The 13,187-nt window shown below is 40.7% G+C and overlaps 1 protein-coding gene across 1 annotated transcript; it reads right to left on the reverse strand.

Moving 5' to 3' along the window:
• Positions 1-3,040: 3,040 nt before the first annotated feature.
• Positions 3,041-11,729, reverse strand: LOC119550724. The gene is made up of 4 exons (XM_037859622.1): positions 11,702-11,729; positions 4,065-4,212; positions 3,800-4,009; positions 3,041-3,743 (listed from the first exon to the last, which is right to left on the reverse strand). Exons 1-4 carry the CDS (start codon positions 11,720-11,722, stop codon positions 3,547-3,549), a joined length of 576 nt encoding a protein of 191 aa, XP_037715550.1. The 5' UTR covers positions 11,723-11,729; the 3' UTR covers positions 3,041-3,546.
• Between the last annotated feature and the right edge of the window lie 1,458 nt (positions 11,730-13,187).

Here is a 13,187-nt window from a genome sequence, read left to right on the forward strand (position 1 = left end):
AAAGCTCAAATTGAAATTCCAATCGGGTGCTCCATTCGGGCCAAAGCCGTGCCATTGCCTGCCTTTTATTCGCCTTTTGTTGCCCCGGTCGCTGTTCTTGTTTATTGAAACAACGGAGCAACAATAAATTTTGTAGCGCATACTTCAAATGTCAAATGCGGCAGCGATAAAAATTTCTTTATTGTACCGCACCCGAACACTAACGCACATACGATAACACATGAAGTTGGCCAGGACTGGCGGCCCAATGCATTCCCTTTTGGCCGGCTCGGACTCCTCCGAACTGCTTGGCTTTGACAGTTTTTGCAATTTATATTTATTTCGAGGGCTGCACAAACCGTCGGATACGCATAAGTAAACCGACCCAGCCCCCAATCACCCGACCCTGCATAAATTAAGATAATCGCGTTTAGTTTGCCTTCTACCTCGACTTCGACTTCGGCTCCGGCTGTCAGATACTTGGCTGCATAATTTATGGCCCCGTGAAGTGGCGAAACCTTTCAACGGGCCGGAACTTTAATTTTGTGTAATTGAACTCCAGCTGCGGCATTCCCATAATCAATGTTGACATCTTCAACGGGTTAATGGCTAGCTGTTCGCCTAATGAGTTAATGCTCACGATGCCTGCTGACAAGTTTGCTTCCACTGGTACACAGTGGAAAATGAGTTCTACAATCCTGAATTCAAAACTAGAGATATTTTAAGCCAGTGTTGTAGGTGCCTTTAAATCGCAATGTTAGTGATGCTTCTACCTTTAGCGTGGATTCATAAAAGTATGCCCGTAGAACCGTAAAAGTCTTCAATGGTTTCTTTATCAACAGGATTATAAGTCCGTTTAAGAGGTATGCAGTGGAAAAGTAGATCAATATATTATTGTAAATACGATAGTGATTTTTTAAACATTCTTCATAAAGAAATTAAGAAATTTTATAAATTGTTTAGCCAACGGAAAGTGGTCTTGACTCTAATTATAAATCTAAAATATAAACATGGTACCAAAAAATTAAAGCAAAACGCTTTATATTTCCCCCTATTGGAATGAAAACAAGAAAGAACGCTATAGTCGAGTGCCTCGACTATCAGATACCCGTTACTCAGCTAAAGGGACCAAAGGGAAATGGAAATAAGCAAGCAGCAAAGCAAGACTGAAATGCGCCACCTACCGGCGGTAGACAGATTTAAGCGTTATGGGCGTTAGGGTGGGCGTGGCAAATTTTTTTTTTGGTCAATCGATAGGTATTGACGAGACCGATACAGTTCAGTTAAAATTTTGTATCTAGCATGAAAATTGTGGGCGCAACAGGCTTGGGCGGTTTGTGGGCGTTAGAGTGGGCGTGGCATATTCGCGTATCAAAATTGCGCTGCGTACAAAGCTACGGAAGCTAAATCTGAAATCCTGAGTCTATATCTTTGATAGTTTCCGAGATATCCACGTTCATATTTACGATTTTTTGAAGTTTGGGGGCGGTTTGTGGGCGTTAAAGTGGGTGTGGCAAACTTTTTTTTAAGTCAATCGATAGGTATTGATGAGAACAATACATTTCAGTTAAAATTTTTATTCTAGCATCAAAACTGTAGGAGCCACAGTTTTGGGCGGTTTGTGGGCGTAAAAGTGGGCGTGGCACTCTACTGAAACAAACTTGCGCTGCGTAAGAAGCTCAGGAATCTGCACGCCAAATCTCAATAGCCTAGCTCTCATAGTTTCCAAGATCTCAGCGTTCATCCGGACAGACAGACGGACAGACGGACAGACGGACAGACGGACAGACGGACAGACGGACATGGCTAGATCGACTCGGCTAGTGATCCTGATCAAGAATATATATACTTTATGGGGTCGGAAACGCTTCCTTCTGCCTGTTACATACTTTCCGACGAATCTAGTATACCCTTTTACTCTACGAGTAACGGGTATAATTAGGCATAGCGACATAAAGTCAGATGACAATACCAACATTTGTATTTCAGTGTACTTCTAATCCGTGCGAGTAGTTGGCAGGAAATGCCATTAAAGCCCGATGGAACTGAGCTCTTCATTCAATCATTGAACTGCAGTTTCGGACTGAAACTTGGCACAATTCCGGGCAGCCAGGATTATTTGCATAAGTATGTCGATTCGAGCTGGACGAGTTCATTGCAGCACGTGCTGCCCATGCTTAAGCACACATTGTGGTCACAAGCCCTTTGACCTTTGCCAAGCAGGCTGCTCCTCTGACTGGTCTGGTTATTATTTTAATGGCCATTTGAAGTGGCTGCCGTTGTTGCTGTTGGCAATGACCAGGCCATGATTTTAATGCCAATTTAATATAATTTTTATGCTCGGCCCTTGCCCAGGCTCTAAATACGTGCCAAACGAAACCGAATCGATTCGCATCGATATTGCCGCAATGATTCGGCGTATTTACTCGTGAGCACAGAGGCCATGGCAGCATATCATGCTGGGGATATTAAACGTAAATCGATCGACGTTTTTCCACCGCCAACCAATGCGAGGGGAAAGCCAGACTGACATTTGGTCAGCTCAGATTTTGTTTTCCGGTTTTCCACTGGCAAATTGAATCCGCGCTTTTGGGCATCACAATTTATGCAAGAAATTAATTTCCCACAGCCCGGCAGCTCAGGCATAATAATTGAAGGCAAACATAAGTTGTCCCTTTTTGCCATTTGGCCAGACCTAATTAAATGCAGCTGAAAACAAAAACCCACCGTTGACTCGCTCAAGAAGGCGAGTGCAAATTGACAAACTTTTTGGAAACTTTTTGAGTGGTAGCTGGCTGGGGGATTCAACATGTGGAAAGAGCGTTTTTTAATTAAAATTTTCTCACATAAGGGAAATGCCGCTGATGAGGCTGCCACTCGTAGTTAGTTTTCACTGTAATTAGCCGAGTTGTTACTCGAATTCAGCCGCAGTTCTGTTCTCCCACCCCCCATTAACATACATTCCCCTAATTGCAGGAAACTTCTTCCGGCTGGGAGTCTTACTCACTCAGACTCACAGCCACTTTTCCTTAGTGTCATCAATCAGCTTTAAACAGTCCTGTATTTTTGGGTTAGCATTTTATTACAGATACAAATTTAGGAGACTATAAACATACAATATATTTGTTAATTTTTTGTTACAGTGTACCACAAAAAGTAAGGCGAATTGTTTTGTAAAATAAAAAATCTTTTATTTTTTTAATCAATATCATCCTTTTCAATAAATCTCCCGAAAAACATCTTTTATGCTAACATTTTTCTAAAACTCGGAACAAGCCAAATAGTACCTTTTCACCTTCTTCGATTTATTTCTATCTCTCAAGCGTTCAAAACATTATTCCCTAAAATAAAAAAAAACAATTTCACCTTACTTTTTACCCACGGTAAGCTTTTTTCTTTTGAACAGTAGTTTTTAATGGCCAGGTAGGCAAAATTTGTTAAACATAGCAGAGATTTTTAAAATGATATCGATGCGAAAAGTTTTCTAGCATACTAAATGGCATTATAAAATGCACAATGGTGCTTTTAAAAATAATAATAAATTAAAAGAAGAATAAAATATTTGGTTTAAACAATCTGATCTGTTAGACATTTGACTTCGTATGGAGGTGGGTTCGGGTCCTCTGGACCTGTAGGTTGGGGTACTTTCTTTTTGTCACCAATTTCCTCAGCTTTGGTTTCATGTTCGAGTGGATTTAAGGTGGGTGTTTCGATCTCGGCGTTATAGACTCTGTAAATCAGAAGCCCCATGACTACAAGCAGAACTGAAAATATTGTTGTTTCATTATCAGCCTTAAACATGATGCAGCAGTTAACTTACAGATATATGTTAAGAACGCCAGAATATTCGTATATTCGTATATGTCCCTGATTTCATAGATTATTGTTGCAATATAAATCACTAATGAACTCAACCAAAATAGGAGAATGTTGCCTCTGTGTTGATTTTTAGCAAGCAGAGCTCCGAAAAGAAGAACTCCAGATGCGGTAATAATCAGAGATCTACCACCCTTAGCCGGCAGCGTATATACTGTAAGAAAATTTGTAATAACTTGTAATAACTCTGAAATGAACCTGCTTTTTACCTCCCGGAAGCCAATAGAAGGGGTCCACCGCTACCAAAATGTTGATCAGACCCACGGTCAGTTCCACTATTTTCCCCCAAAGAAACATTTCGCTTCGGCCGATCGATCCCAACTGAGCAACTAGAAGGCCCCCTGGTTGCTGAAAGTTCTTGTTCATACACCCAAAAAAAAAACCAAAAGTATACACTTAATAAGCGTTGTGTTAAAAGTATACTAAAGTTAGTATAAAAATGTAAGTATTAACTCAACACTAATTAGTTTCAACTGTATACTTTGTAGTGTAAGTGCTCTACCAAAGAGTATAAAGCGTAAACCTGTAGTGTTATTTTTAAACTAGTCATTAAACAGTTTTTAATGGTGTGAAACTAGGACAATAGCGAATATTCGAACATATATTTTGGTGTAAAACCAGGACAATAGCGAGTATACGAACACAGAAAATGCTACCGGAGTTGGCGTTGCTTGACGCGTTAATTATTATTGCCTTCCGGACGATCTCGGACGACGCAGCGCTCGTCATTGCAGGCCAAGTTCCCCTATGTGAACTGGTGCGGGAGCCACAGAACCAAGACCGAGGTGAAGAGGAGTGCCAGGATGCAGAGCGTCGATAACTGGCAGGCAGCCTGGGACAACTCCAGCAAGGGACGCTGGACGCTGGGCGCAAGGGTAAATAGGAAGCACGGCCAGGTAGATTTCTACCGCACGCAGGCGCTGAGTGCACATGGTTGCTTCCGAAGCTTCCTTAAGCGCTTCGGGCACGACACGGAGAACGGTTGTCCAGAGTGCGGCAGTGGGATTGTTGAGGACGATCAGCATGTCCTATTTTAATGTCGCCGCTTCGGGTCTGATCGCCAAATGCTGATGAAGACCACCGGGGCAAGAGTTCGGCCAGCGACGGCAGCCTTCGCAGCGAGTGTACTGCGAACGCTGCGTCGCATCGAGAAGGAGAGGAGAGAAGCTACAGCCTAGGTGGCTACCATTGCGCTAAGCAATACCTTGCGGTGATACCGCGCAATCACGGCCCCTACTCTTGTTGCTTGTACTTATTTTAGTCTGCATATACGTGTTAGGTAAAGGAATATAAAAAAAAAACACGAAGGAGCTAAAAACATTTGTTATGTGTGTTGCGCGAAATATGAATATTTGTGAAATAATAACAAAATAATATGTGAAATAGAAATAAAAGAAAAACAACATACAACTTGATTTTATTGGGTTTGGGATACCACGAAAAACAAAATAGTATAAATTTTATACTACAGGCAACGGGGAAATCGTATAAGTTTTATACGAAATAGTATCAAATGTATACTAACGATATCGATAAATAGCTTAAAAAGTATACTACGGCCCTCTAGATTAGTATAAAATGTATACGAAATAGTATAAAACGGAGACTACATAGGATAGCTTTTATACTAAATAGTATAAAAAGTAAACTGTCAGCATAAATTTCAGTACACTGAGTGAGTATAAATTGTATACTCGTTAGTTTAACTTTGATAACTTCGAAAGTTTCAGTTTAATACTTTCGGTGTCATAAGGTTAATACGCATCTTATCAAGATATTTTTGACACTCAATAGTTTAGTTTTAATGTACGAATAGTTTAGTTTCTATGATCATTTTTTTTTGGGTGTATAAACAAAATAAACGTATACAAGTTAAGTGTAAACAGAGAGATTGACTCTTAGCACCTCTATAGAACGGCTTGATTTCTTTTCTCAACTCATTTGACACCGAACACAGAAGGGCGGAAACCTACAAAAAGTTCACAAAACCAAATGAATGCATAACTAATTCGACAGCACACACTTGCTCACACATTGTGCATTCATGTTTATTTGATGGATGAACTTTTCGACACTTTGTGCATTAGAAAGTTTCACTAGTTTGGACTTTAGTGGCAATTATATTTACATTCAGCCAACTCTGGCTCTGAGCCCTTAAGTTTTTCGGCTTTGACGCCGGGCTTAAACAGGTGCCGGTTGCAAAGATTCCGGGGCTAAAAACTTTTCCAACTTTGAGTTTTTAATTAGAATTTGTTTCCACCACCGGAGCCTGACGTTGTTGAAATACTCATGCCTATGGCGCAATGCATCACCAGTAATAATAAATAAAATACTTTTAGGAAATTCCGTGCAAGAATTGAGTGGATAATTTATGAATATTTTGTAATTAACAGGCAAAAATTTATCATAAATTTCCATATAATTGCATTTTTATGGCATCAAGTTTTCGGCTTCGTTGCTCAAAGCCATTATAAATAAACGTGACGGGTGAGTGGTTGGAAAAATATAAGGTCTGTGGATGCTGTGAGTATCTTTGAGATGTTGGGCTCTTAAAGCCTCGTGCTTATATGTACCTTATCCGTTAAGGAGAGTATTTCAACATCGTTGTTCTCCTACTTTTTTGTGCTCTCACATTTTGATTTATTTATATGTATATAAAAAGATTTAAAGATGAGTATCTGTATGAAATCAATATAATTTCCATATAAGAAGAGTTGTTACTCCTACTTTAAGAAAGAATATTACTTAAAATAGTATATATAAAGTAATTTAATACGAGTACAATGAGATGGTGCATTTATTTCCCTTAATTTAAGTTAAGCAGTTCAATATTTCATTAAAATAACAATCTTTTTCGAAATCTTTATGCTTGTGGAGAGAGTATTCTGTTTTCCGTAGGTTATACACTGTGCTTTCTCAGTTTGATGGTCAGTGTGCAGTTCATGATTGTGTATTAATTTGCCAGTTTATTAGGCGTAAATATGAAAATTGCGCAGAACTTTGACCATAAAGCGAGATCTTCTTAGATGACTCACGGGTCACACCCCACGCCCACTTTTCAAAGACGCTGATTTTTCACCAAAGTGGGCCCTGTGCAAATCTCAAGCTGAGTGCGGCGAAATGTAGCTCATTTATTTCATTTAAATGCGCATTTAAATCTATTTAAAACTCCACATGAGCCAGTCACAAAGCCAGGCCGCTCAGAAGGAATCGGAATAAAGGGCAAATAAAAGGCAACGGGGCAGGACAACAACTGACATGAGCTGAGGAAATCCTGCTCCTGTTCCTGCTCCAGCTACCCCTTATCCGGCACCCACTTCGTGCCCCATCTTTCCCACTCAGCATGATTTAACGATAATGAAGGTATTTACGAGTTCAGCCTCAGCCCGGGACTTGGGCCTTGGCTTTTTTTTCCAGCTCTGGGGCCGGGGCAAAAGCAAAACTCATCATAATCCAGCGGCAGCAAAAGGTTATCCAAAACACACAGCGGCACATTTGGGGACTTGTATCTACGTGTGTCCCGGCACTTGTGAGATGTTCTTGCCAAACTTTTTTGTTGACGCCGTTGATAAGGACAACAACTACTCGATGCCGCCAGCTGAGCCTGAATCCCAACCCGAAAGCGCCGTATATATTTATGGATTTGGGCCAAGGTGGCTGCCAGGCCCAAAGGCGCACATTGCTTGCCAATAAAACTCAATTTGCCATAAAATTGTTTCACAGTCAACATAATTACAACAGCTAAAGACGAGCATAAATTTGATTTTCCAATTTACGATTAGGCGGAGCTCCATTTTCAGTGCCATTTAATATGGCGGGGCGATGAATGCGAAATGTTCACAAAAATATTAATATCTAGCGTGGAAAATTTCATTTCATTTCTAGGGCAAACACCTTTCGTTTATCGCCTCTTTCCTCTCACTCCCACTCAGCCCCATCTCGCTCCCTCCTTTTTACCCGCTCGTATGCATTTTTTATTACACCGTCTGCTCTGGATATCCACTTGGCACTGCGCGGATTTTAATGTCCTTCTCAAGGGTAAATCTACTGCCTATAAAGTCCGACGGGGAAGAACAGACACTTAACCCGGCCAAATCGCATTACGCCGCGGTCGACCTTCGTGGAAAATTACAGGGTTACATTAATCAACTTCTATGGCTAGTTAAATACCAAATAATCTATTAAGAGTATAAGAGTATATTTAGGTATTCTATAGATACTTTAAATTTTATTTCTCGTTCTTGTCGATTTTGTAATTTCTTTTTTCGCAGGTACCGAGGATATCGATGGCGGCCACTATCGATAACCAAATCAATCGATGTTTTCAATGATTTCCCAAACCAACAATGGCCAATCCACTTCTTAAAATATGTATTTCTTATCAACATATGTCCAATTTAGCATTTTATTAACTTATTATTGAAACCACGACATCAATGTAGCACAAGGAATGATAATTTAGTACATGTATAAGTCTGACCCTTCCATATTGCTGCTATTCCTTTCAGTACTTTGGAAAAACAGATTTGTCGTATCAAGCGTGTGAAATTCGACAAAAATTTGGCGCAGGGGAAACTTGAAAAACGGGGAAAAAACGAAAGGATACTCTTGTGGCGAAGGCCAAGTTAATTGCAAGTCCTTGGGATGCATTCGGAATCGAAGTTCTTTTTTCAGTTAAGCACGGTAAAAGTGGAAGAGAATGGCAGCAAATGGCAAATGGAACGGAAGTGCCAGCCCTCAAACAAACGACACGGCAAAGACAATGGCTCACTTACGGCTCTTAGCCCGCTGGCTGTTGGCCAAAATGCATTTGGGCAAGGAAATCCCCTGCTGATTGCCGCTGCTTTGTGGCAATCCCACAGCTTGCTGGCATTATCCGAATAACCGCAATCACCAGAAAGATGCCTCGGTGCAGCATACGTTGCGTATACGCAACGGAATTCCTTGGAAATGCCTGAAAGGCATTTCATTTGCGCGCCGTTTGTGTTGCACATTTTCAATTATAATTATTAACGGATCGCTGTTTGACTCTGGCTTCGTCAGGGGAATTATTTGCATTTGCATTGTGTTTTCCCGGTCCTTTTTTTTTGTGCCCGGCTCTTTGGCGAAATCACCTGAGTAATGCACTTGATGCTTGCGCAATTTCCCTCTTGCATTGTCCTTGCGCGTTCTGCATTCTTTTTCTACTCCCACTACCAATTGTTGTTGTTATTTTAAGTGGTTGTTGCTGGGCGGGGCACTTGTAGTTGCGATTGCTGTTCTCCCCCCATTTCGCCAAAGGCAACTTTTAACATTTAATGATGCTGCTTTGTATTTTAATACGCTTTGCCTGCTTGGCATGCTCATGCCACACCGCCCATCGCCCACCGCCCATCGCCCACCGCCCACAGCCCACCTGCCCCTTTTTTTCTGTCCGTGTTACCGCATCCCCCGTCGCCGCCCTTCAACCAGCACGTGCCATAAGCAGCGCTTTGAAAACTTTTAAGTAGACAAGCCATGTTCGCCGCCCCGGAGGTTCCCCATACTTTCCACATCTTCTATTACTTGTCCTGCCTTTTGCGCTTTAAGTTGTCTGCTCAGTTCCAATTTTTCCAGCCGCCTGCCAAGGTGTTTGAAGCAATTTGCGTCGCCCGTCTCGTGTTGCAGTTGTCTGTCCGACCACCCGGGTCTCTGCCGGTCGTCCTGCCCACGTCCTTGACAGCAACTCTTCGGCCCGGCCAGCCACCCACCCTCCACCGCGGCACCCCTTCGCCAGCCCACAAGCCGTCGCCCACCTCACCGTCAGCCTCTCGCGGCGTGCGGTGTGCAGATTGTGCCAATTTCACCTGTTGCCGGCAGGACCGCCCGGGAAAAATGCACTCGAAAAATATTAATAACTAAGGGTTTTCGAGTCACAGTCAACTAATAGGAAAGTAGGTAAAATACAGTAGAGTTTTACAGTTTTACGGTACAGTCGAGTACCTCGACTTTCATATACCCGTTACTCAGCTAAAGGGAGGTGGAGATATGCAAGCAGCAAAGCGAGATTGTAACGCGCCACCTACCGGCTATCTCAATATGTGGGCGGCAGACAGGTTTAAGCGTTATGGGCGTTAAAGTGGGCGTGGCAAACTTTTTTTTTGAGCGAATCGATAGGTATTGACGAGATTAATACATTTCAGTTAAAAATTTTTATCTAGCATGAAAATTGTGGGCGCCAAAGGCTTGGGCGGCTTGTGGGCGTTAGAGTAGGCGTGGTATATTCGCGTAACAAACTTGCGCTGCGTACAAGGCTACGGGACCTAACTCTGAAATCCCAATTCTCTATCTCTGATAGTTTCCGAGATATCCGCGTTCATATTAACGATTTTTTGAAGTTTGTGGGCGTTAAAGTGGGCGTGGCAAACTTGTTTTGGGTCAATCGATAGGTATTGATGAGAACAATACATTTCAGTATAAAATTGTGGTTCTAGCACTAAAAATGTAGGAGCCACAGTTTTGGCCGTTAGAGTGGGCGTGGTACACTGACGAAACAAACTTGCGCTGCGCAGGAATCTCTAGGTTCTACATGCCAAATCCAAGTATTGCAGCTTTTATAGTTCATACGGACAGGCGGGCATGGTTAGATCGACTCGGCTAGTGATCCTGATCAAGAATATATAAACTTTATGGGGTCGGAAATGCTTCTTTCTACCTGTTACATACTTTCCGACAAACCTAGTATACCCTTTTACTTTACAAGTAATGGGTATAAATACATTTGGTCCTGCCTTTTTAATCAATTACACAGTGCAACACGGAAAAAATCTGAAAATACTCCTTAAAGTTCTACACAGCCAAGGGAATCTTATAGTCGAAGCACTCCGTTGGAGCGTTTTGTTTTGATATGTAGATAATAATAATAATAACAATTATTAGTAATAATAAAATAAAATTTAGCTGTGATTTTCGTTTAAAAGGGTAAGGGTATTTTGGGAAAGGTGACGAACTCGTCAAATCTCATACGTGATGCAAAGTCAAAACTCTTATAGTGCCGACAATGTCTTTTCAATTATACTATTAAGAATTCGCGTAGTTTGTCCGTGAGATCATTTTGACTTGATAGGTGGAGCAAAAAGGTAAAATCCTATTCAATTTATATGTGTTTCAGCAGTGCCAGAGCAAAGATTTGTGGAGAGAATGTGTCAGATAAATATATACAAGTACTAACAAGATCTTTAGTAACAGTTCTTGGTACTTTGTGTCTCCTTATGAAAGTGGGATCATCATATTTCCAACGGTACCGCGACGAACTTTTTGTAGGGTATGGGGATTAAATTTATTTTCGGTGTATTATCAAAACAATAGTTATTTTTTGCTAATTTTTGTGAATTAGAAATTAAACAACTTAACTGTTTTCAGAACTGAAGTAGGCATTTCTTTAAGTGTACAGTTAAATTTGCATTCCACGGTTCAACATTTTCAACCTTATTTGAAGGAAAAAATAAAAAAAATTCACATCTGCACAGAGTTTTAGTGTGTATTTATAAGTTCGTCACCTTACCCTACAACTTTAAAAAGCGAAAAAATATTGGTTTACGCTTAGATCTGTAGTATTTAACTCCGCTGGAATTTTACCATTGAACTTTTACAGGAATATGCATAAAGGATGTCAGCAACTTTCTGCTTTTTAGCTTTTAGAAAATATTAATTTTTGGAAAAGTGACTTTCAAGAAAAGAATCGTTCGTCCCTATAGCCAACACTCCCTTACATAAATATTTTGATATTAAGGATTGACCTTTCGTTAAAGTATTACCAATTCGCATTTTCGCTGGGCTACTTGACCACTGAGTTTTTTGTGTGTAGGGAAAATTTGATAGAACATACATGGTGTTTCTTTCCGTGCATTCCTCGAGCGGTTTCCAAAACGGAAAGTTTTGTGGCGGTTTCTGCATGGTTTTAAGCCCCCTTGATGAGGGAAATGCGCGGGATCAGTGGTTGTGGGGCGTTCCGCACTTAGGCGGAAATGAGGTGCATGTGCTGCGCCTCCTTTTAATGCATTTCCAATCTAAGTTGGCCGCAGTTTCAATGCATTGCGAATCGCACTTGCACCAGCGGGACGAAACGAATCGGAACGTTACAGTATGAAATGAATGAAAACTTTCTGCCACTTTCGAAATCACAAAGTAATTGCGATTCGAAGAAGAATCGGCGAACAATTTACGAAATTAAGTTCCGACAAAGTTTCGGCGAAAGGTTTAATGCGCCCGCTGACGTGGACGGTGGGAAACTTGTCCGGGTTTCGTAACTTTCGAAGAGGGCCAAAAGGCACAAAAGCTCCCCACCCACCGCCATTTGCTGGTAGGGGTGGCTGCATCCTGACCCACTCGAACCACTTGCCACTTGGGTGCTGGGGTCAATCTGCATCACGAAACGGAATGCAGGATGCTCCTTCGCAAATGCAAATGACGCTGCATGGGACACATAGTCATTACAAATTAATTTCACACGTGAGTAAGTCGCAGCAGCTGAAACATCCGAGCAAAATCAGCCAAGACATCGAGCAGAACGGGGGAAGACAGCCCAGAGAACATCGCACATCAGGCATAATGTCAGTCATATGACATTCAATTAGGAAAGTTGTTGCATCTTGATGAGTAAATGTGCCATATAATGTGTGCCAGGCCAGCCATTTCAGATGAAGGTTTTATCTTTATCCCCTCTCCTTCGACCAAGTGTCACGTCATTGACGTCGACTGGGGGAAATTAATATACTTGGGGTATAAAAGACAGACCAAGAATTCAATTTTCGGTTTCGAATATCTTCTTCAGAACGGAGCAAGTATCCTTGAACCACATAATATTGATGTTTCACCACGTACATGACCGATAAAAACAAAATAAGTCATAAAAACATCGAAGTGGTTGGAATTTTCCATAAGTCATAGTTAAGTCATAGTTAGTCATTTTTATTCTTCAATCACAAGGCGCACGTCCTAAAAATTATTTTAACTTGAACAGTATCAATTACAATTTGCCTTGCCAAACAGGTTGAAATATGCCTTTAGGTGGAAGATATGTATAAAGGTCGAAAATGCATATATATTATATTTATATATTATATAATATATATATTTATATTATATATATTTATATTTATATTTATATATATATATTTTAAAAGCCTAAAACAAAATATTTATATTTATTTAATATCATTGATAAGCTTAAATTGTACCTAAAATAAAGATAATTTAATATTTTTGACATTTAAATCGCAATGTTATATTTTACACTGATGTGTACTCTGAAGTCAAATGTTCTTCTTAATTCTTGAACCTTATAATCCTTACAGGATTTTAGAGGTAGGTAC

Source organism: Drosophila subpulchrella, chromosome 2R, assembly GCF_014743375.2.
Source record: "Drosophila subpulchrella strain 33 F10 #4 breed RU33 chromosome 2R, RU_Dsub_v1.1 Primary Assembly, whole genome shotgun sequence".
In the NCBI taxonomy this organism is placed as follows: Eukaryota; Metazoa; Arthropoda; class Insecta; order Diptera; family Drosophilidae; genus Drosophila; species Drosophila subpulchrella.

Bases quoted from the DNA above. Each gene is read 5' to 3' on its own strand.
- LOC119550724 (XM_037859622.1), bottom strand. From the start codon at position 11,722: ATGCACGGAAAGAAACACCAT. The intron at 4,213-11,701 runs GTATGTTCTATC...TGTATGAACAAG, and splicing joins TGCACGGAAAGAAACACCAT to AACTTTCAGCAACCAGGGGG. The intron at 3,744-3,799 runs GTAAGTTAACTG...CAATATTTTCAG, and splicing joins GGCGTTCTTAACATATATCT to TTCTGCTTGTAGTCATGGGG.